This window comes from Oncorhynchus clarkii, chromosome 1 (assembly GCF_045791955.1).
Source record: "Oncorhynchus clarkii lewisi isolate Uvic-CL-2024 chromosome 1, UVic_Ocla_1.0, whole genome shotgun sequence".
Lineage (NCBI taxonomy): Eukaryota > Metazoa > Chordata > Actinopteri > Salmoniformes > Salmonidae > Oncorhynchus > Oncorhynchus clarkii.
This window is the reverse complement of record NC_092147.1, coordinates 90,040,670-90,062,054: the sequence shown is the minus strand read 5'-3', so window position 1 is coordinate 90,062,054 and position 21,385 is coordinate 90,040,670. Positions and strand designations below refer to the sequence as shown.

The window sequence follows — 21,385 nt, the reverse complement described above, 5'->3', positions numbered from 1 at the left end:
GTTCTGCCATGAACAGCAAAGAGCCCGGATCTCAATCCCATTGAGCACATATGGGACCTGTTGGATCAGAGGGAGCGGGCTAGGGCCATTCCCTGAAGAAATGTCCGGGAACATTCAGGCGCCTTGGTGGAAGAGTAACATCTCACAGCAAGAACGGGAAGATCTGGTGCAGTCCATGAGGAGGAGATGCACTGAAGTACTTAATGCAGCTGGTGGCCACACCAGATACTGACTGTTACTTTTGATTTTGACCCCCCTTTGTTCAGGGACACATTCAATTTCTGTTCGTCACATGTCTGTGGAACTTGTTCAGGTTATGTCTCAGTTGTTGAATCTTATGTCCATACAAATATTTACACATGTTAATTAAGTTTGCTGATAATAAACGCAGTTGACAGTGAGAGGACGTTTATTTTTTTGCTGAGTCTATGATAAACAGAGTAGCAGCAGTGCAAGATAGGGGTTAGGGGGCGGGGGTCACAATGCAAATAATCTGGGTAGCCATTTGATTGCCTGTTCAGGAGTCTTATGGCTTGGGGGTAAAAACGGTTGAGAAGCCTTTTGGTCCTAGACATGGCACTCCGGTACCGCTTGCCATGCGGAAGTACAGAGAACAGTCTATGACTAGGGTGGCTGGGGTCTTTTTAGGACCTTCCTCTGACTCCGCCTGGTGTAGAGGTCCTGGATGGCAGGAAGCTTAGCCCCAGCGATGTACTGGGCCGTACGCACTACCCTCTGTAGTGCCTTGCGGTCGAAGGCCGAGCAGTTGCCGTACCAGAGTGATGCAACCAGTCAGGATGTCGATGTTGCAGATGTAGAACCTTTTGAGGATCTGAGGACCCATGCCAAATCTTTTCTTTCTCCCGAGGGGGAATAGGCTTTGTCATTCCCTCGTCACAACTGTCTTGGTGTGTTTGGACCATTCTAGTTTGTTGGCGATGTGGACACCAAGGAACTTGAAGCACTCAACCTGCTCCATTACAGGCCCATCGATGAGAATGGGGCACCCACCGGTGATCAGGCCTACCACTGTTGTGTCGTCTGCAAACTTAATGACGGTGTTGGAGTTGTGCCTGGCCACGCAGTCGTGGGTGAACAGGGAGTACAGGAGGGGACTGAGCATGCACCCCTGAGGGGCCCACGTGTTGAGGATCAGCGTGGCAGATGTTGCCACCTACCCTCTTCGTCAGGAAGTCCAGGATCCAGTTGCAGAGGGAGGGGTTTAAGTCCCAGGATCCTTAGCTTAGTGATGAGCTTTGAGGGTACGATGGTGTTGAACGCTGGGTTGTCGTCAATGAATAGCACTCTCGCGTAGGTGTTCCTTTTGTCCAGCTGGGAAAGGGTAGCGTGGAGTGCAATTGAGATTTCATCATCTGTGGATCTGTTAGGGCGGTATGCAAATTGGATTGGGTCTAGGGTTTCTGGGATAATGGTGTTAATGTGAGCCATTACCAACCTTTCAAAGCACTTCATGGCTACGGACCTGAGTGCTACGGGTCGGTGGTGATTTAGGCAGGTTACCTTAGTGTTCTTGGGCACAAGGACTATGGTGGTCTTCTTGAAATATGTTGGTATTACAGACTCAAATCATGGACAAGTTGAAAATGTCAGTGAAGACACCTGCCAGTTGGTCAGCACATGCCCAGAGCACACGCCCTGGTAATCCGGTTGGCCCCGCGGCCTTGTGAATGTCTTTATATGTTTATAAAGGTCTTACTCACGTCGGCTACGGAGAGCATGATCATGTAGTCGTCCGGAACAGCTGATGCTCTCATGCATCCCTCAGTGTTATTTGCCACGAAGCGAGCACAGAAGTAGTTGCTCGTCTCAATGGGCAGCTCTCAGCTGTGCTTCCCTTTGCAGTCTAATAGTTTGCAGGCCCTGTCAAATAAGACGAGCGTCGGCGCAGGTATAGTACAATTCAATCTTAGCACTGTATTGAAGCGTTGCCTGTTTGATGGTTCGTTGGAGGGCATAGCAGGATTTCTTCTAAGCTTCCGGGTTAGAATTCCGCACCTTGAAAGCGGCAGCCCTTCCCTTTAGCTCAGTGTGGATGTTGTCTATAATCCATGGCTTCTGGTTGGGGTATGTAGGTACGGTCACTGTGGGGACGACGTCATCAATGCACTTATTGATGAAGCCAGTGACTGATGTAGTGTACTCCTCAATGCCATCTTAAGAATCCCGGAACATGTTCCAGTCTGTGATAGCAAAACAGTCCTGTAGTTTAGCATCTGCTTCATCTGACCACTTTATACTGGTGCTTCCTGACCGAGTTACTGGTGCTTCCTGCTTTAATTTTTGCTTGTAAGCAAGAATCAGGAGGATATAATTATATTCAGATGTGCCAAATGGAGGGTGAGCTTTGTATGTGTCTCTGTGTGTGGAGTACAGGGGAACTAGAATGTTTTTTCCCCCCTCTGATTGCACATTTAACATGTTGATAGAAACGAGGTAGAACTGATTTAAGTTTCCCTGCATTAAAGTCTCCGGCCACTAGGAGCGCCACCTCTGGGTGAGTGATTTCCTGTTTGCTTATTTCCTTATACAGCGGTCTTAGTGCCAGCATCTGTCTGCAGTGGTAAATAAACAGCCACGAAAAGTATAGATGAAAACTCGTGGCAAATAGTGTGGTCTACAGTCGATCATAAGACATTCTACTACAGGCGAGCAAAATCTAGAGACTTTCTTAGATTTCGTGTACCAGCTGTTTACAAATATGCACAGCCCCCCCCCCCCCCCCCCATCTTGTGTTGTTCCATCTAGCCGGTGCAGCGTACATCCCGCTAGCTGAATATACGTCATCATTTAGCCACGATTCCGTGAAACATAAGATTTTACAGTTTTTGATGTCCCGTTGGTAGGATATTCGTGATCGTACCTTGTCTAATTTATTATCCAATGATTGCCAACGTAATAATATAATTGTAATATTGACGTAATATTGACGTAACGGCAGCTTTCCCAATCGCCTTCTCCGGACGAGGAACCCCGCTCTGTGTCCTCTGAACCTGCACCTCTTTCTCTTGCCAATGATGGGGATGTTGGCCTTGTTGGGTGTCTGAAGTACATCCTGTGCGTCCTGCTTGTTGAAGATAACATCTTTGTCTAATCCGAGGTGAGTGATCTCTGTCCTGATATCCAGAAGCTCTTTGTCTAATCCGAGGTGAGTGATCTCTGTCCTGATATCCAGAAGCTCTTTGTCTAATCTGAGGTGAGTGATCTCTGTCCTGATATCCAGAAGCTCTTTGTCTAATCCGAGGTGAGTGATCTCTGTCCTGATATCCAGAAGCTCTTTGTCTAATCCGAGGTGAGTGATCTCTGTCCTGATATCCAGAAGCTCTTTGTCTAATCCGAGGTGAGTGATCTCTGTCCTGATATCCAGAAGCTCTTTGTCTAATCCGAGGTGAGTGATCTCTGTCCTGATATCCAGAAACTCTTTGTCTAATCCGAGGCGAGTGATCGCTGTCCTGATATCTAGAAGCTCTTTTTTGCCGTAAGATATGGTGGCAAAAACATGTACAAAATAAGTTACAAATAATGTGAGAAAATAAACAATTGTTTAGGTGCCCGTAAAACTGCTGCTTAAATGGCGCCGTCTGAACCGCTTTGAAGTGTTTTCCAAAAATATAGTATTTATATTATATTAATATAGTATTTATATTATATTAATATAGTATTTATATTAATATAGTATTTATATTATATTAATATAGTATTTATATTATATTAATATAGTATTTATATTAATATAGTATTTATATTATATTACTATAGTATTTATATTATATTACTATAGTATTTATATTATATTAATATAGTATTTATATTATATTAATATAGTATTTATATTATATTAATATAGTATTTATATTAATATAGTATTTATATTAATATAGTATTTATATTAACATAGTATTTATATTATATTTATATAGTATTTATATTAATATAGTATTTATATTATATTTATATAGTATTTATATTATATTAATATAGTATTTATATTATATTTATATAGTATTTATATTATATTTATATAGTATTTATATTAATATAGTATTTATATTATATTTATATAGTATTTATATTATATTAATATAGTATTTATATTATATTTATATAGTATTTATATTATATTTATATAGTATTTATATTATATTAATATAGTATTTATATTATATTTATATAGTATTTATATTAATATAGTATTTATATTATATTTATATAGTATTTATATTATATTAATATAGTATTTATATTATATTTATATAGTATTTATATTATATTAATATAGTATTTATATTATATTACTATAGTATTTATATTATATTTATATAGTATTTATATTATATTACTATAGTATTTATATTATATTAATATAGTATTTATATTATATTACTATAGTATTTATATTATATTACTATAGTATTTATATTATATTAATATAGTATTTATATTATATTAATATAGTATTTATATTATATTTATATAGTATTTATATTATATTAATATAGTATTTATATTATATTACTATAGTATTTATATTATATTTATATAGTATTTATATTAATATAGTATTTATATTATATTTATATAGTATTTATATTATATTACTATAGTATTTATATTATATTTATATAGTATTTATATTAATATAGTATTTATATTATATTTATATAGTATTTATATTAATATAGTATTTATATTATATTAATATAGTATTTTCAGCTGGTGTACAAAACCAAAAGACGCAAAAACAAAAGAACAGATCTACCGCTTTCTTAGACTTGCTCTCAATGAAAATGACAGATCTATAACTCACATTTCTACGTGCATTTTGTAGGGTCGCCAACAAAGTTATATAAAGAGCTCTTAGCGGTCGAACAGGGAAATGGTTCCTATAGTTTTTCTACCATTCATTTTAGAAACACTTAAAAGGTGTTTCGTGTAGGCTCACCCCGGCTTGGCATTTTTAATAACCATGTAAATCTCTCTCGGACAAAGTGACTTAGTCTATATTTACTCTCAGATTCAAAAATGATAATTAGCATCAAAGTAGACATCAGGCAAAACTACAAATCCCAGCATGCTCCTGCACATCCTCTCCAGCTGACACCTTTGCTAACAGGTATTGTGTCCATGTAAAACTTGCACAAGACAGTTCACAGAATTGTCCATTTAAAGGAATGTAGCCAATTTATTCATTAACTCATGTAACAGATGGTAAGAATCTATGGATTAACTCTTGGCTTGAGTCGGCAGTCTCGTCCAGATCATTGTGGAATTTGCAGTTCTTTATCATAGCCACATTAGTAGGTAATTAGCATTTCAGTTTTGGTGGGTAAATACAGGCAAATATATTTATTTTAAAAAGTCACCTTGCCAGAGAGAGATGTAGTTAAAATGTCACACCAGGGTACGCCTACATGAAACACAACCCTACATGAAACACAGCCCTTATTTTAAGTGTTGCTATAATCCCCTATGGGGGAAAAGGAACAGTTGAGAAAACAATTGGAACCATTCCCCTGTTTGACCGCCAGGTTTTATGGCTATTATGAGGCATACTGTGATACTCCATTACAGCTTTAACAGAAATATCTGATGCACAAAAATGCACAGCTGGCCCTTTAAGGGCGGGCGGTTACCGTGGTAACGCGATTTCAGTCACGTTTGTGCGACTGAGATTGAGTCTGACGTTTTAGTTTATTGCCTGTTGAAAGGTGAATTAGTCTCGCAGTGTTTGGTGGAAAGCAGACTGCCTCTATTGCGTTTATTGTTTATTATTATCCTAAAACATTATTTCTGCCGTTTTTGTTTAATCGCACAAAGTCAAACATCTACAAATCCTACCCCACCTTGCGCTACAACACCGCCTTGCTGGAGCTGTGGGCACGTATAGAGCTGAACACAGGCATGACATTTTTCAATTGACTTTAAACAGAAGTCTGCCTGAAGTGAGTCTTTTAACCTTGTTTCTTGGTTATTTACATCGTTTTATTCATTGTAAATAAGAATTTGTTCTTAACTGACTTGACTGGCTAAATAATGGTTAAATAAAAACTGCTAGGGAAGAGAAGACGCGGCTACTAGTCAGAAAACAGGAGGACAATCTACACTGGAGTTGCTTACCAAGACGACATTGACTGTTCTAGGCCACTCAGTAACACTTTTCACTTAAATCGGCTTGAAAATATATGTCAAGACCTGAAAATAGCTGTCCAGTAAAGATAAAAAACCAACGCGACAGAGCTTAAAGATTTTGTAAGAATAAATGGGCAAATATTGTACAATTCAGGTGTGCAAAACTCACAGCTGTAATCGCTGCCAAAGGTGATTCTAACATGTATTGACTCAGGAGGTTGAATACTGATGTAATCAAGTTAATATATATACTCTCAGGAGGTTGAATACTGATGTAATCAAGTTAATATATATACTCTCAGGAGGTTGAATACTGATGTAATCAAGTTAATATATATACTCTCAGGAGGTTGAATACTGATGTAATCAAGTTAATATATAAACTCTCAGGAGGTTGAATACTGATGTAATCAAGTTAATATATATACTCTCAGGAGGTTGAATACTTATCTAATCAAGTTAATATATATACTCTCAGGAGGTTGAATACTGATGTAATCAAGTTAATATATATACTCTCAGGAGGTTGAATACTGATGTAATCAAGTTAATATATATACTCTCAGGAGGTTGAATACTGATGTAATCAAGTTAATATATATACTCTCAGGAGGTTGAATACTGATGTAATCAAGTTAATATATATACTCTCAGGAGGTTGAATACTGATGTAATCAAGTTAATATATATACTCTCAGGAGGTTGAATACTGATGTAATCAAGTTAATATATATACTCTCAGGAGGTTGAATACTTATCTAATCAAGTTAACATATATTCTCTCAGGAGGTTGAATACTTATGTAATCAAGTTAATATATATACTCAGGAGGTTGAATACTGGTCTAATCAAGTTAATATACATACTCTCAGGAGGTTGAATACTTATCTAATCAAGTTAATATATATACTCTCAGGAGGTTGAATACTGATGTAATCAAGTTAATATATATACTCTCAGGAGGTTGAATACTGATGTAATCAAGTTAATATATATACTCTCAGGAGGTTGAATACTGATGTAATCAAGTTAATATATATACTCTCAGGAGGTTGAATACTGATGTAATCAAGTTAATATATATACTCTCAGGAGGTTGAATACTTATCTAATCAAGTTAACATATATTCTCTCAGGAGGTTGAATACTTATGTAATCAAGTTAATATATATACTCAGGAGGTTGAATACTGGTCTAATCAAGTTAATATACATACTCTCAGGAGGTTGAATACTTATGTAATCAAGTTAATATATATTTTTTTTTACAAATGACCATTGACCCCCCCCCCCCTCCAAAAAAAAGACAAATACATTTTAATCCGACCCTGTAACAAAATGTGGCAGAAGTCGAAGGGTGTGAAGACTTTCTGAAGGCCCTGTTTATCTACACACACACGACATGTCCAACAGTATGTGGACACCTGCTCCTCAAACATCTCATTCCAGAATCACGGGCATATGGAGTTGGTCCCTCCCCCTTTACTGACAACAGCCTCCACTCTTCTGGGAAGGCTTTCCACTAGATGTTGGAACATTGCTGCTATAACAGCCTCCACTCTTCTGGGAAGGCTTTCCACTAGATGTTGGAACAATGCTGTGGGGACTTGCTTCCATTCAGCCACAAGAGCATTAGTGAGGTCAGGGGTAAAGGTCAGGGCTGCAGGCCAGGCAAGTTCTTCCACACCGGTCTTGACAAACCATTTCTGATTGGACATCGCTTTGTGCACGGGGGCATTGTCATGCTGAAACAGGGAAGGGCCTTCCCCAAACTGTTGCCACAAAGTTGGAAGCACAGAATCATCTAGAATGTCATTGTATGCTGTAGTGTTAATATTTCCCTTCACTGGAACTAAGGGGCCTTGAACCATGAAAAACAGCCCCAGGCTATTATTCCTTCTCCACCAAACTTAAGTTGGCACAGGGCAGGTCCTTACCGTTCAACAAATGGCTCCAGAAAAACTAGAATAGTCCCAGTAAGCAAATTGACGTTGAAAATACGCATTTTCCAGACGTTGAATTTATGTTCAATTTAGGTTTCTGAATGAAAGGTATTTCAAGTATTTTTAAAATACACATTTTCCAGAAAGTTGAAAAGGCGTCTTTTCCAAACACCAAAAAGACAGATTTCCACCGGTCTAGATAAAAATCTGTCGTTCTGCCCCTGAACAGGCAGTTAACCCACTGTTCCCCGGTAGGTCGTCATTGAAAATAAGAATTTGTTCTTAACTGACTTACCTAGTTATATAAAAAGGTTGAAAAAATAAGTGGTTCTGTCATTCGGGATCAGGATAACTCACTGTAGTCATCATAACATGCTGCATTTCAACACTCCCCCGACGACAACATTATGTTGCCGGCTATATTCTTATTTTTTAGACAGGTACAACGGTGTGCGATAACGTTCAACCTGATCAGCTCCGGCGCTCGTCCCCAAGCGAAATGCGCCCCGGGCAGAAGTAGTATAATCAATAGTAACAAACAAAACGAACCTTTCCTGAAACGTACATTTAAAAATGGACTGCCTGCCATGTTCACATCACCAATAACCGTTATAACAGGCTAGAAAGTTCCAGTTTAGGCTAATATGTTACGAAATGACAGCAACTCCATAGTGGAGGTGTAGAATGTAGATGCTGTTTCCTAATTGCAACTAATCTCGCTCTGACACCTCAACCAGATTGCTGACAATTTGCCGCATGGTGTGTTGGTGTCAATCAATGTGAGGAACATGGGGAAAGTTATTGGTTTTACTGGACGTTTAACGAACATGTGCGGGGGGAAAAATACAAATAATATTTCCCTAGCAAATTCAGACGTTACTCACATCATGTTGCCTCCGTGAAGTTAACGTTCACCGCCAGCATGCAGCCACCACATAGTCCATTGGAAAGACGCGCACATTCAATCAGCCATTACATTTCTTACAGGTGTGAATTCCTTGAGCGACGTTTTGATTTTCCTGTGATCACATAGTCAAATCCGGTCATAACTTTGGCATTTGACAGTATTTAAATTTTTTTTTTTACTAGAAACAGAAGTAAACTTACTACTATAATTAACTGCTAAACCTAGAAACCTATAACGTTATACAGTCATCTATAACAAATACAAAAGTGACGCCTAGTGGTTGATTTTGAGAAAACACCTAAGCCTAATGTCCTGGGGAGCATCATTTTTGGTTTATCGAGCTAACGTTATATCGTGTTCCTATGTCAAACATAAACAATCAAAAGATATAAACATGATGATGGTAATGGAACAGGAGACTCCCTTACCCTCCATTATAATAAGCTGGTCTATACTTTATACCTGCTAGTACTTACCGAATTTACACTGACTAGACAAAACATTAGGAACACCTGATCATTCCATGACAGACTGACCAGGTGAATCCAGGTGAAAGATATGATCCCTTATTGATGTCACTTGTTAAATCCACTTCAATCAGTGTAGATGAAGAGGAGGAGACGGGGTTAAAGAAGAATTTATAAGCCTTGAGACAATTGAGACTTTGATATTGTATGTGTGACGTTCAGAGGGTGAATGGTCAAGACTAAATATTTAAGTAGCCTTTGAACAGGGTATGGTAGTAGGTGCCAGGCGCACCGGTTTGTGTCAAGAACTGCAACGCTGCTGGGTTTTTTCACACTCAACAGTTTCCCCGAGTGTATCAAGAAGGTTCCACCACCCAAAGGACATCCAGCCAAGTGGACACAACTGTGGGGGAAGCATTGGAGTCAACATGGTCCAGCATCCCTGTGGAACGCTTTCAACACCTTGTAGAGTCCATGACCAGACAAATCGAGGCTGTTCTGAAGGAAGGTGTTCCTAATATTTGGTGTGTGTGTAACAGGGTTATATTGGTGATTCCCCTTGCCACTTTATTGTTAAGCCAATGGGTTTTTGGTTTGAGTTTGTCTTGCCTTCACCTACACAACATGGCATCTTATTGGCTGGTTTGCGTAGCTTGCTTACGAGGGGGGATGTTCCAGTTAGAATCGTCCCAGTGAACAAGCACCAAACCAGCGGTAAGTTGTTGGTTGCAAAGCACTGTACATCAAAAGTGATTTTTATACTTTCAAGTGATGATTTAAATGTACAATTTATATCAATTAGTTTGTAAATGTTATTGGAACATCACACATAAGATGCATCGTTTTTTGGTGCATAGTTGTTGTGCATTTAGTTGTAGAGAATTCCAGCTAATACTAGATAGCAACTTACTGTGTCTGGTGGGGGGGTTGGTATATTTTGTACAGTGCGTGAGTGCAGAGTTGGATGGTGAGACGTGCATCGCATGACGTGCAATTTTGTGCCGTTCCTAACAGAATAAATCTACATGACTGGTGCTACATGTTGGAGTTCCGTGTCGATGACTGATTGTACACAACGCAAGAAGAGTACTCTTACACGTGTGTGTGTGTGTGTGTGTGTGTGTGTGTGTGTGTGTGTGCGTGCGTGCGTGCGTGCGTGCGTGCGTGCGTGTGTGCGTGCGTGTGTGTGCGTGTGTGTGTGTAACAACAATCTGTGACCGGACACTGAAACACAGTAAGAAACTTTATTCCTCTATAAAATGACACGTTTATAAAAATTAAAATAAAAAAAATCCTTCAAATGATTTGTCATTAAAACGAGTGTTCTTCAGAAGTGCTTTAACAAAACTAATACAAACTCATCATATTGTCATAGCTGAACACGCCGTCTGTGTCCATCAAGGTGGAAGTAACTAACAAACCATCTCTTATAGAATATGACAAGCATAAGATTATATGGCTCAGTAACATAAGTCAATCATATCATTATAAAACATTTCAATAACGCAAAACGTGGATTTATAAAACACTTAGAAAATGACTTATCCTTCTATTGATCTGATCACATATGTGGAACAACCAAACATCTAAATGAATCTGTCCATAATTCCACACATAATGGCGATAAAACCAAACGTCTTGTATAATTCTTGTGTCAAAAAGGTGTATTTGAAAACTAGAACAATCCTTAAAACGTCTTGGAAAAAATAAAATCCAACATTGTGTATCCTGGTCAACTCATTGTGTATCCTGGTCAACTCATTGTGCATCCTGGTCAACTCATTGTGTGTCCTGGTCAACTCATTGTGTGTCCTGGTCAACTCATCGTGTATCCTGGTCAACTCATTGTGTGTCCTGGTCAACTCATTGTGTGTCCTGGTCAACTCATCGTGTGTCCTGGTTAACTCATCGTGTATCCTGGTCAACTCATTGTGTGTCCTGGTCAACTCATTGTGTGTCCTGGTCAACTCATTGTGTGTCCTGGTCAACTCATTGTGTGTCCTGGTCAACTCATCGTGTATCCTGGTCAACTCATTGTGTGTCCTGGTCAACTCATTGTGTGTCCTGGTCAACTCATTGTGTGTCCTGGTCAACTCATTGTGTGTCCTGGTCAACTCATTGTGTGTCCTGGTCAACTCATCGTGTGTCCTGGTTAACTCATTGTGTATCCTGGTCAACTCATTGTGTGTCCTGGTCAACTCATTGTGTGTCCTGGTCAACTCATTGTGTGTCCTGGTCAACTCATTGTGTGTCCTGGTCAACTCATCGTGTATCCTGGTCAACTCATTGTGTGTCCTGGTCAACTCATTGTGTGTCCTGGTCAACTCATTGTGTGTCCTGGTCAACTCATTGTGTGTCCTGGTCAACTCATTGTGTGTCCTGGTCAACTCATTGTGTGTCCTGGTCAACTCATCGTGTGTCCTGGTTAACTCATTGTGTATCCTGGTCAACTCATTGTGTGTCCTGGTCAACTCATTGTGTGTCCTGGTCAACTCATTGTGTGTCCTGGTCAACTCATCGTGTGTCCTGGTCAACTCATCGTGTGTCCTGGTCAACTCATTGTGTGTCCTGGTCAACTCATCGTGTGTCCTCATTGTGTATCCTGGTCAACTCATTGTGTATCCTGGTCAACTCATTGTGTGTCCTGGTCAACTCATTGTGTGTCCTGGTCAACTCATTGTGTGTCCTGGTCAACACATTGTGTGTCCTGGTCAACTCATTGTGTGTCCTGGTCAACTCATTGTGTGTCCTGGTCAACTCATCGTGTGTCCTGGTCAACTCATTGTGTATCCTGGTCAACTCATTGTGTGTCCTGGTCAACTCATTGTGTGTCCTGGTCAACTCATTGTGTGTCCTGGTCAACTCATTGTGTGTCCTCATTGTGTGTCCTGGTCAACTCATTGTGTGTCCTGGTCAACTCATTGTGTGTCCTTGTCAACTCATCGTGTATCCTGGTCAACTCATTGTGTGTCCTGGTCAACTCATTGTGTGTCCTGGTCAACTCATTGTGTATCCTCATTGTGTGTCCTGGTCAACTCATTGTGTGTCCTGGTCAACTCATTGTGTGTCCTGGTCAACTCATTGTGTATCCTGGTCAACTCATTGTGTGTCCTGGTCAACTCATCGTGTGTCCTGGTCAACTCATTGTGTATCCTGGTCAACTCATCGTGTGTCCTGGTCAACTCATCGTGTGTCCTGGTCAACTCATCGTGTGTCCTGGTCAACTCATTGTGTGTCCTAGTCAACTCATCGTGTGTCCTGGTCAACTCATGGTGTGTCCTGGTCAACTCATTGTGTGTCCTGGTCAACACATTGTGTGTCCTGGTCAACACATTGTGTATCCTGGTCAACTCATTGTGTGTCCTGGTCAACTCATTGTGTGTCCTGGTCAACTCATTGTGTGTCCTGGTCAACTCATTGTGTGTCCTGGTCAACTCATTGTGTGTCCTGGTCAACTCATCGTGTGTCCTGGTCAACTCATTGTGTGTCCTGGTCAACTCATTGTGTGTCCTGGTCAACTCATTGTGTGTCCTGGTCAACTCATCGTGTGTCCTGGTCAACTCATTGTGTATCCTGGTCAACTCATTGTGTGTCCTGGTCAACTCATCGTGTGTCCTGGTCAACTCATTGTGTGTCCTGGTTAACTCATTGTGTGTCCTGGTCAACTCATTGTGTATCCTGGTCAACTCATTGTGTGTCCTGGTCAACTCATTGTGTGTCCTAGTCAACTCATTGTGTGTCCTGGTCAACTCATTGTGTATCCTGGTCAACTCATTGTGTGTCCTGGTCAACTCATTGTGTGTCCTCATTGTGTGTCCTGGTCAACTCATTGTGTGTCCTGGTCAACTCATTGTGTGTCCTGGTCAACTCATTGTGTGTCCTGGTCAACTCATTGTGTATCCTGGTCAACTCATTGTGTGTCCTCATTGTGTGTTCTGGTCAACTCATTGTGTGTCCTGGTCAACTCATTGTGTGTCCTGGTCAACTCATTGTGTGTCCTGGTCAACTCATTGTGTGTCCTGGTCAACTCATTGTGAAATCCATGAAGGTCATCATGACAACAAAACTGTCCTCCCGAAACACCTGGCACCACATCAGCGAAGAGACAAAAAACTGCACCATGTTATTAAGTGGTTGCCTGGATACCGGTCTGTTGGTTGCCCGGATACCGGTCTGTACGAGTCTTATCATTCCACTCCTTCACACTCTGTGTCATGCCAGATATATAGACACGGAGTACAGGGTGTGGAATGATAGCACAAAACAGGTCTGGATTTCTAGCTAATTTAAGGACGACATCAGTTACTCCTAAAATAATAAGGTACCACTTCAAGTACAATACCCAGCCGATACACAGATAGACAGCTGGACATGCTGAGTTTGAGCCAACCAACCGTTCAGTACTACGTCATACTACATTTATACCACTAGGTGGTGCTGTTGGATTACTGACATTCTCCACCTGGAAACAGTCGGAAGGAAAAACACTTCAGTGCTCGACTTGGACTGAAATAGGTGCCTGAAATATTCATTTTGAGTGCTGGTCCTGTTTGTGGAAATCTGAAATACTTTATAATATTCTATAAGAGGAACTCAAGAATAATAACATTTGAGGTGCAGATCCTCGGTGAGCTCCTTCCTACCATAGACAACCACAGACAACACATCTCACCTCAGGTCGACTTGTTTCATAGCTAGTAACCATTATAGTCGTAGACACATTATCTTATTTATGGTATATGACTTGTATGGAAAAACTCATCATCATTTTTTTTGTTGTCAATATGTCTCCATGGTAAAACATATTTAATTACATAGATTTTACTTTATTGCAAATGATCTTGTCCCTCGTCGTTTACACGTGAACATCTTGGACCGGGGTCACATTATTTTATAGAAAAGATAGAACAATCATTTTATATAAACATAGAACTGCATCATACTCTACATAAACATCAATTTAAAGAATCCACACAGTCACAATGTAAATATCACCTCATAATCACACAGTTATTTTAGATCATATAAGCAGCTTGTACACCAGCCCTGTGCTTTACAACAAGAGATGCAAAATTACAGCGCCTTTCCCCATAATTCCCAGGTTTTCCACAAATCCCAATTGGAGGATTCCAACATTCCTTCCTGTTTCCAGGACTCTTCCTACCAGGATTTGTTTTTTTGGAGGGAAAAAAACCTGAGAATTCTTAGAAAGTTACCTGTGTTTTTGCAACCCCTTTTTAAACAACACTGTCTCACTTTGAGCAACTATTACAACCACCACAATGGTCCCCGACACGTTGTTAAAATCATCCCCGGCAACCACACAGAATATTAGCCAAACACATGAAATAACATGGGATGAAAAAGGTTACTGGCTCAGGAAGTAGTTCACTTCTCACCAGAACTCATTGGGTGGAATCAAAGAGTAGAGTAGCACGCCACTCACAGACACTTGGAAAGTACTGCAGATTTACATGAAAGTACTGCAGATGTACATGAAAGTACTGCAAATGTACATGAAAGTACTGCAAATGTACATGACTGAACTGCAGATTTACATGAAAGTACTGCAAATGTACATGAAAGTACTGCAGCTTTACATGAAAGTACTGCAGTTTTACATGAAAGTACTGCAGCTTAACAAAGTACTGCATCTTTACATGGAAGTATTGCACCTTTGCAAAGTACTGCAGCTTTACAAAGTATTGCACCTTTACAAAGTACTGCACCTTTACAAAGTACTGCACCTTTACAAAGTACTGCAACTTTACCAAGTACTGCAACTTTACAAAGTACTGCAACTTTACAAAGTACTGCAACTTTACAAAGTACTGCACCTTTACAAAGTACTGCACCTTTACAAAGTACTGCAACTTTACAAAGTACTGCAACTTTACAAAGTACTCCATCTTTACAAAGTACTGCACCTTTACAAAGTACTGCACCTTTACAAAGTACTGCAACTTTACAAAGTACTGCAACTTTACAAAGTACTGCGACTTTACAAAGTACTGCAACTTTACAAAGTACTGCAGCTTTACAAAGTACTGCACCTTTACTAAGTACTGCACCTTTACAAAGTACTGCAACTTTGCAATGTACTGCACCTTTACAAAGTACTGCAACTTTACATGTCCACTTATTCACCTAATTGTATATATCTGCCAACTGGAAAGGCAACCGTGTTCTGTAGGATTGTTGAAGGTCTGTAACCGTGTTCTGTATGATTGTTGAAGGTCTGTAACCGTGTTCTGTCTGATTGTTGAAGGTCTGTAACCGTGTTCTGTCTGATTGTTGAAGTTCTGTAACAGTGTTCTGTATGATTGTTGAAGATCTGTAACCGTGTTCTGTATGATTGTTGAAGGTCTGTAACCGTGTTCTGTCTGATTGTTGAAGGTCTGTAACCGTGTTCTGTATGATTGTTGAAGGTCTGTAACCGTGTTCTGTAGGATTGTTGAAGGTCTGTAACCGTGTTCTGTCTGATTGTTGAAGGTCTGTAACCGTGTTCTGTCTGATTGTTGAAGGTCTGTAACCGTGTTCTGTCTGATTGTTGAAGTTCTGTAACCGTGTTCTGTAGGATTGTTGAAGGTCTGTAACCGTGTTCTGTAGGATTGTTGAAGGTCAGTAACTGTGTTCTGTATGATTGTTGAAGGTCTGTAACCGTGTTCTGTAGGATTGTTGAAGGTCTGTAACTGTGTTCTGTCTGATTGTTGAAGGTCTGTAACTGTGTTCTGTCTGATTGTTGAAGGTCTGTAACCGTGTTCTGTAGGATTGTTGAAGGTCTGTAACCGTGTTCTGTAGGATTGTTGAAGGTCTGTAACCGTGTTCTGTAGGATTGTTGAAGGTCTGTAACTGTGTTCTGTAGGATTGTTGAAGGTCTGTAACCGTGTTCTGTCTGATTGTTGAAGTTCTGTAACCGTGTTCTGTAGGATTGTTGAAGGTCTGTAACCGTGTTCTGTAGGATTGTTGAAAGTCTGTAACCGTGTTCTGTAGGATTGTTGAAGGTCTGTAACTGTGTTCTGTCTGATTGTTGAAGGTCTGTAACCGTGTTCTGTAGGATTGTTGAAGGTCTGTAACCGTGTTCTGTAAGATTGTTGAAGGTCTGTAACCGTGTTCTGTATGATTGTTGAAGGTCTGTAACCGTGTTCTGTAGGATTGTTGAAGGTCTGTAACCGTGTTCTGTAGGATTGTTGAAGGTCTGTAACCGTGTTCTGTCTCATTGTTGAAGGTCTGTAACCGTGTTCTGTCTGATTGTTGAAGGTCTGTAACTGTGTTCTGTCTGATTGTTGAAGGTCTGTAACCGTGTTCTGTATGATTGTTGAAGGTCTGTAACCGTGTTCTGTAGGATTGTTGAAGGTCTGTAACCGTGTTCTGTAGGATTGTTGAAGGTCTGTAACCGTGTTCTGTATGATTGTTGAAGGTCTGTAACCGTGTTCTGTATGATTGTTGAAGGTCTGTAACCGTGTTCTGTATGATTGTTGAAGGTCTGTAACCGTGTTCTGTCTGATTGTTGAAGGTCTGTAACCGTGTTCTGTAGGATTGTTGAAGGTCTGTAACCGTGTTCTGTCTCATTGTTGAAGGTCTGTAACTGTGTTCTGTCTGATTGTTGAAGGTCTGTAACCGTGTTCTGTCTGATTGTTGAAGGTCTGTAACCGTGTTCTGTAGGATTGTTGAAGGTCTGTAACCGTGTTCTGTCTGATTGTTGAAGGTCTGTAACCGTGTTCTGTCTGATTGTTGAAGGTCTGTAACCGTGTTCTGTAGGATTGTTGAAGGTCTGTAACCGTGTTCTGTAGGATTGTTGAAGTTCTGTAACCGTGTTCTGTAGGATTGTTGAAGGTCTGTAACCGTGTTCTGTCTGATTGTTGAAGGTCTGTAACCGTGTTCTGTAGGATTGTTGAAGGTCTGTAACCGTGTTCTGTCTGATTGTTGAAGGTCTGTAACCGTGTTCTGTAACCGTGTTCTGTAGGATTGTTGAAGGTCTGTAACCGTGTTCTGTCTGATTGTTGAAGGTCTGTAACCGTGTTCTGTAACCGTGTTCTGTAGGATTGTTGAAGGTTTGTAACCGTGTTCTGTAGGATTGTTGAAGGTCTGTAACCGTGTTCTGTAACCGTGTTCTGTAGGATTGTTGAAGGTTTGTAACCGTGTTCTGTAGGATTGTTGAAGGTTTGTAACCGTGTTCTGTAGGATTGTTGAAGGTCTGTAACCGTATAGCAACAGTTCAGTTAAAACCAGGCTTGGAAACACCAACAGATATTGTCATACATTTGACAGCCCTTTTATATGTCCCAAATATTCCATTGGGTTGGAACATCAAATCAAATCTAATCAAATCTCCCCTTCCCTCCGTGTATAAATATCCCTGGTCATCTGTGTGGCCTTATCACATGCAACATATCTGATTTGAAAATAAACATAGAATGACAAAGCTGTAAAACATCATTCTAAATATAAACCAAGTTGGTGAACACCATTGCTGTTAAATATGAGGGATTCAGCATGAAGTGTCCTGTGGTTTTTTTTAGACAGTTTTTAATAATTTTACTATGTTGAATATGTCTTTGTTGTCAATGTTTTGGCGCCAAACTGGTGCCAGTTGTGGGGGGAAAAAGTAAATAGTTGAAAGAGATGCAGAGTTAATTGAAAATAATTGTGTATTTTATTTGTCGTGTTACTATTTTCCATTGTATTATTATATTATTATGTGATCTCTTCATCGTTGAGAAAGGCTCGTAAGTACAGTCCATCTCCCTGGCCAACTGTCCTGTTAATATAAATCATCCCAGAGAGGCCCGAAAGAGCCCTATACAGCTGACCCAGGGTTCCAGAGAGGCCCGACAGAGCCCTATACAGCTGACCCAGGGTCCCAGAGAGGCCCGACAGAGCCCTATACAGCTGACCCAGGGCCCCAGTAGATTACACCTGCAAGGGCTCCTTCTTGCGGAAGGCGACCGTCTGCCTCTGCTGGAACTGAGGCTTGTTGCGTTTGTTGATGTCCTGCCAGCGGCAGAGCAGAATCATCTTGAAGGTGTTCCTGAAGGTGAGGTTGCACATGGCGTAACACATGGGGTTGATGGTGCTGTTGACGTAACACAGCCAATAGCCCAGAGCCCACAGAGCCTCAGGGATGCAGCCAGTACAGAAGGTGTTGACCAACACCATAATGTTATAGGGAGTCCAGGTTATGATGAAAGCAAGCAGGATGGCACTGAGAGTCTGGGCGGCCTTCTTCTCTTTCTTCTCCTTGACTACACTCTGCTTCTTACGCTTGGTGATCTGGGTCTTGGCTTTGGAGGCGAAGCGCTTGGCCATGGCTGCATCCTTCAAGGAGATGGGGGCCGAGGAGGGGGACTTGGAGGTGGACGACACATCCCCTGTTTGGTGGCTCTTGGTGGAGGTCTGGATGGAAGACGAGGAAGTGACGGGGGTTTTAGAGAAGGAGCGTTGGTGGTAGCTCTTGTCTTCCTTGTCTTTCTCCCTTCTGGTATTAGAGGACGTCTTCTTTTCCTTATTATCGCCCACTTGTGGCCGGAGAGGGTCCTTCGTAGCATCCTGGTCCTCAGGAGATGTCAGCTGGTTGTCATTGTTAGGGTTGTTACCAGGGGCGGAGTTTATCCCCGGCAGGTTGACCACGATGGAATAGATAGCTCGGCTTGACTCCGTCGCCCCCTCCTCGTTCTCAGAGTCTGATTGGTCCATGGAGGCCCCGCCCCCATCGTTGTTGTTCCAGCTATCGGAGCTGCTGTGTTCCGGCTCTCCTCCCACTGTGATTGTCTTCTTCTTGGACCACCTACTCAGCGGCCAGAACCGGAAGCACCCTCTGGTCTTCTTGGCTCCAGAGTCTTTCTGACCGGCCTGGTTAAGCTCGTAACTGCTGCAGCTCCTGGAGCTTCCTGTCTTGGGCACCATGGGAGCCTCCTCTTCCTGGGCCTCCTCCTTCTTCTCCTCCTCCTCCTTCTGGCTACCCCCCTGGCCCGCCTTGTTCCCTGCCCCCGACCCCCTCAACCCCGCCAGGTCCTTCTGCCTGTTCTCTGTCTCTCTGTAGATCCTCCAGTAGAGAACCGTCATGATGGTGACCGGCAGGTAGAAGGCAGCGATGGCCGTGCAGAATGTGATAATAGGCTCTGAGAGAAACTGGATAAAGCATTCTCCACGAGGCACAGTGCGCTCCCCTACGATATACTGCCAGAAGAGTATAGCCGGGGCCCACAGGACGAAGGACACGGACCAGGCCATGCTGATCATAGTCAGAGCTCTCTTGGTGGTCCTCTTGGCCCGGTAAGTCAGAGGTCGAGTTATGGAGAAGTAGCGGTCGAAGCTGATCACCAGCAGGTTCATGACGGAGGCGTTGCTCGCCACGTAGTCGATAGCCAACCACAGGTCGCACGCCCAGTTCCCTAAAGCCCATTGGTCCATGATAATGTAGGTAGTGTAGAGGTTCATGGAAAGAGTCCCTAGAATTAGAAAATTGTATTTTAGTTTCACTCTGATATTACAGTAATTGACTATATATACTACTCATGATATTACAGTAATTGACTATAAATATTACACATTTGATATTACAGTAATTGACTAATACATATTACACATTTGTGAGACACTGTAGGAAATCATGGTACAATACATTATCAATATCAGCTGAGATACATTACATAATCTATACACGTATGAAAACAGTAAGTACAGTTAAAATACCGATGATGAGGTCAGCGAAGGCCAGACTGAGGAGATAGTAGTTATTCACCGTCTTCAGCTGCTTGTTCACCTGGAAGAGAAATGTTTCATTGTGATTAAAGTGTCACAGTAAAACATCAATTAACAAGACGTATGATGTCGAACGCTGTTAAAAAAACAATGTTGTGGACCATTCAGTAAGAGTTTTGAGGCACGGACGCCCCCTTGCAATAATTACGACCTGCGATACACGTGCCATCAAGCTACCTCGCGCTACAGAGACAGGACATAGAATGGCCCACAGGGCGTGAGCCTGGCTCGGACAAGCCTTCTTAAACAGGTACAGGAAGTCATAATACAATGTAACGTTAGTCTCGGCCTACAATCTACCTTGAAGGAGATGAGCACCAGGATGTTTCCTACGACGGTGACCAGAGACAGAGACCCGGTGAGGAACACGATCAGGATGACCTGCCAGATGGTGTGACCTCCCAGAGGGTCATAGGTCACCGTGGGGTCAAGGAGGGAGGCGTTGGACAGGCTGGTCGAAGAGGAACAAGATGATTACATTGTAACACTGAAACTGAAATGTATTTCCTTCATCCAAACACTCCCGAGACAAACAGACGGAGAGGTTGTAGGAATGGCTCAGTCACAGTGCAACACCCCTAGAGCAGTTTAGAGGTTAAGTCCCTTGCTCAAGGGCACAACAGGCAGGAATATAGTGTCTAAGGTAATGAATTCCAGAAAACCCAATCCAGTTTCTGGCTCACTCCCTGCAAATTCCCTTCAGAGAGTTAACTCTGGGATTCGGTTTCTAACCCTCTAACCTATACCTGGTCAGGTTGGTGAGGTCCCTGGTAATGGAGTCGTTGTCCAGCACAAGGCCCAGGCCCAGGATGGCGTTGTCGGCGTAGACCCTCAACCCTGGGGAGCTGTTGTTCAGGTACATACTGGGGTCTACAGAGGGGGAAGAGCTGGACGAGTTCAGGTTCAAGGTCATAGCGCTGCCGTCCTGAGGACATATTCTGGAGACACCTGGGAGAGAAAATACCATTAGGTTTTTGGCTTTATAAAGTCATATACTCTGAGTGTACAAAACATTAAAGAACACCTGCTCTTTCCATATGGCATAGACTGACCAGGTGAATTTGGGTGAAAGATATGTTCCCTTATTGATGTCGCTTATTAAATACACTTCAATCAGTGTAGATGAAGAGGAGGAGACGGGTTAAAGAAAGATTTTTA

General features: G+C 41.4%; 2 protein-coding genes across 2 annotated transcripts in view; both read right to left on the bottom strand.

The window, feature by feature from the left end:
- Nucleotides 1-844, bottom strand: part of LOC139411221 (formin-2-like) — a 145,439-nt gene extending 144,595 nt beyond the window's left edge. Inside the window, exon 1 of the mRNA XM_071157272.1 lies at nucleotides 771-844. Coding sequence (XP_071013373.1) covers nucleotides 771-844 — 74 coding nt within the window. The remainder of the gene's footprint in view (nucleotides 1-770) is intronic.
- Nucleotides 845-18,376: 17,532 nt separating this feature from the next.
- Nucleotides 18,377-21,140, bottom strand: LOC139418223 (muscarinic acetylcholine receptor M3-like). The gene is made up of 4 exons (XM_071167516.1): nucleotides 20,974-21,140; nucleotides 20,528-20,678; nucleotides 20,159-20,228; nucleotides 18,377-19,914 (listed from the first exon to the last, which is right to left on the bottom strand). The coding sequence occupies exons 1-4, from the start codon at nucleotides 21,138-21,140 to the stop codon at nucleotides 18,377-18,379; spliced, it is 1,926 nt and encodes a 641-aa protein (XP_071023617.1).
- Between the last annotated feature and the right edge of the window lie 245 nt (nucleotides 21,141-21,385).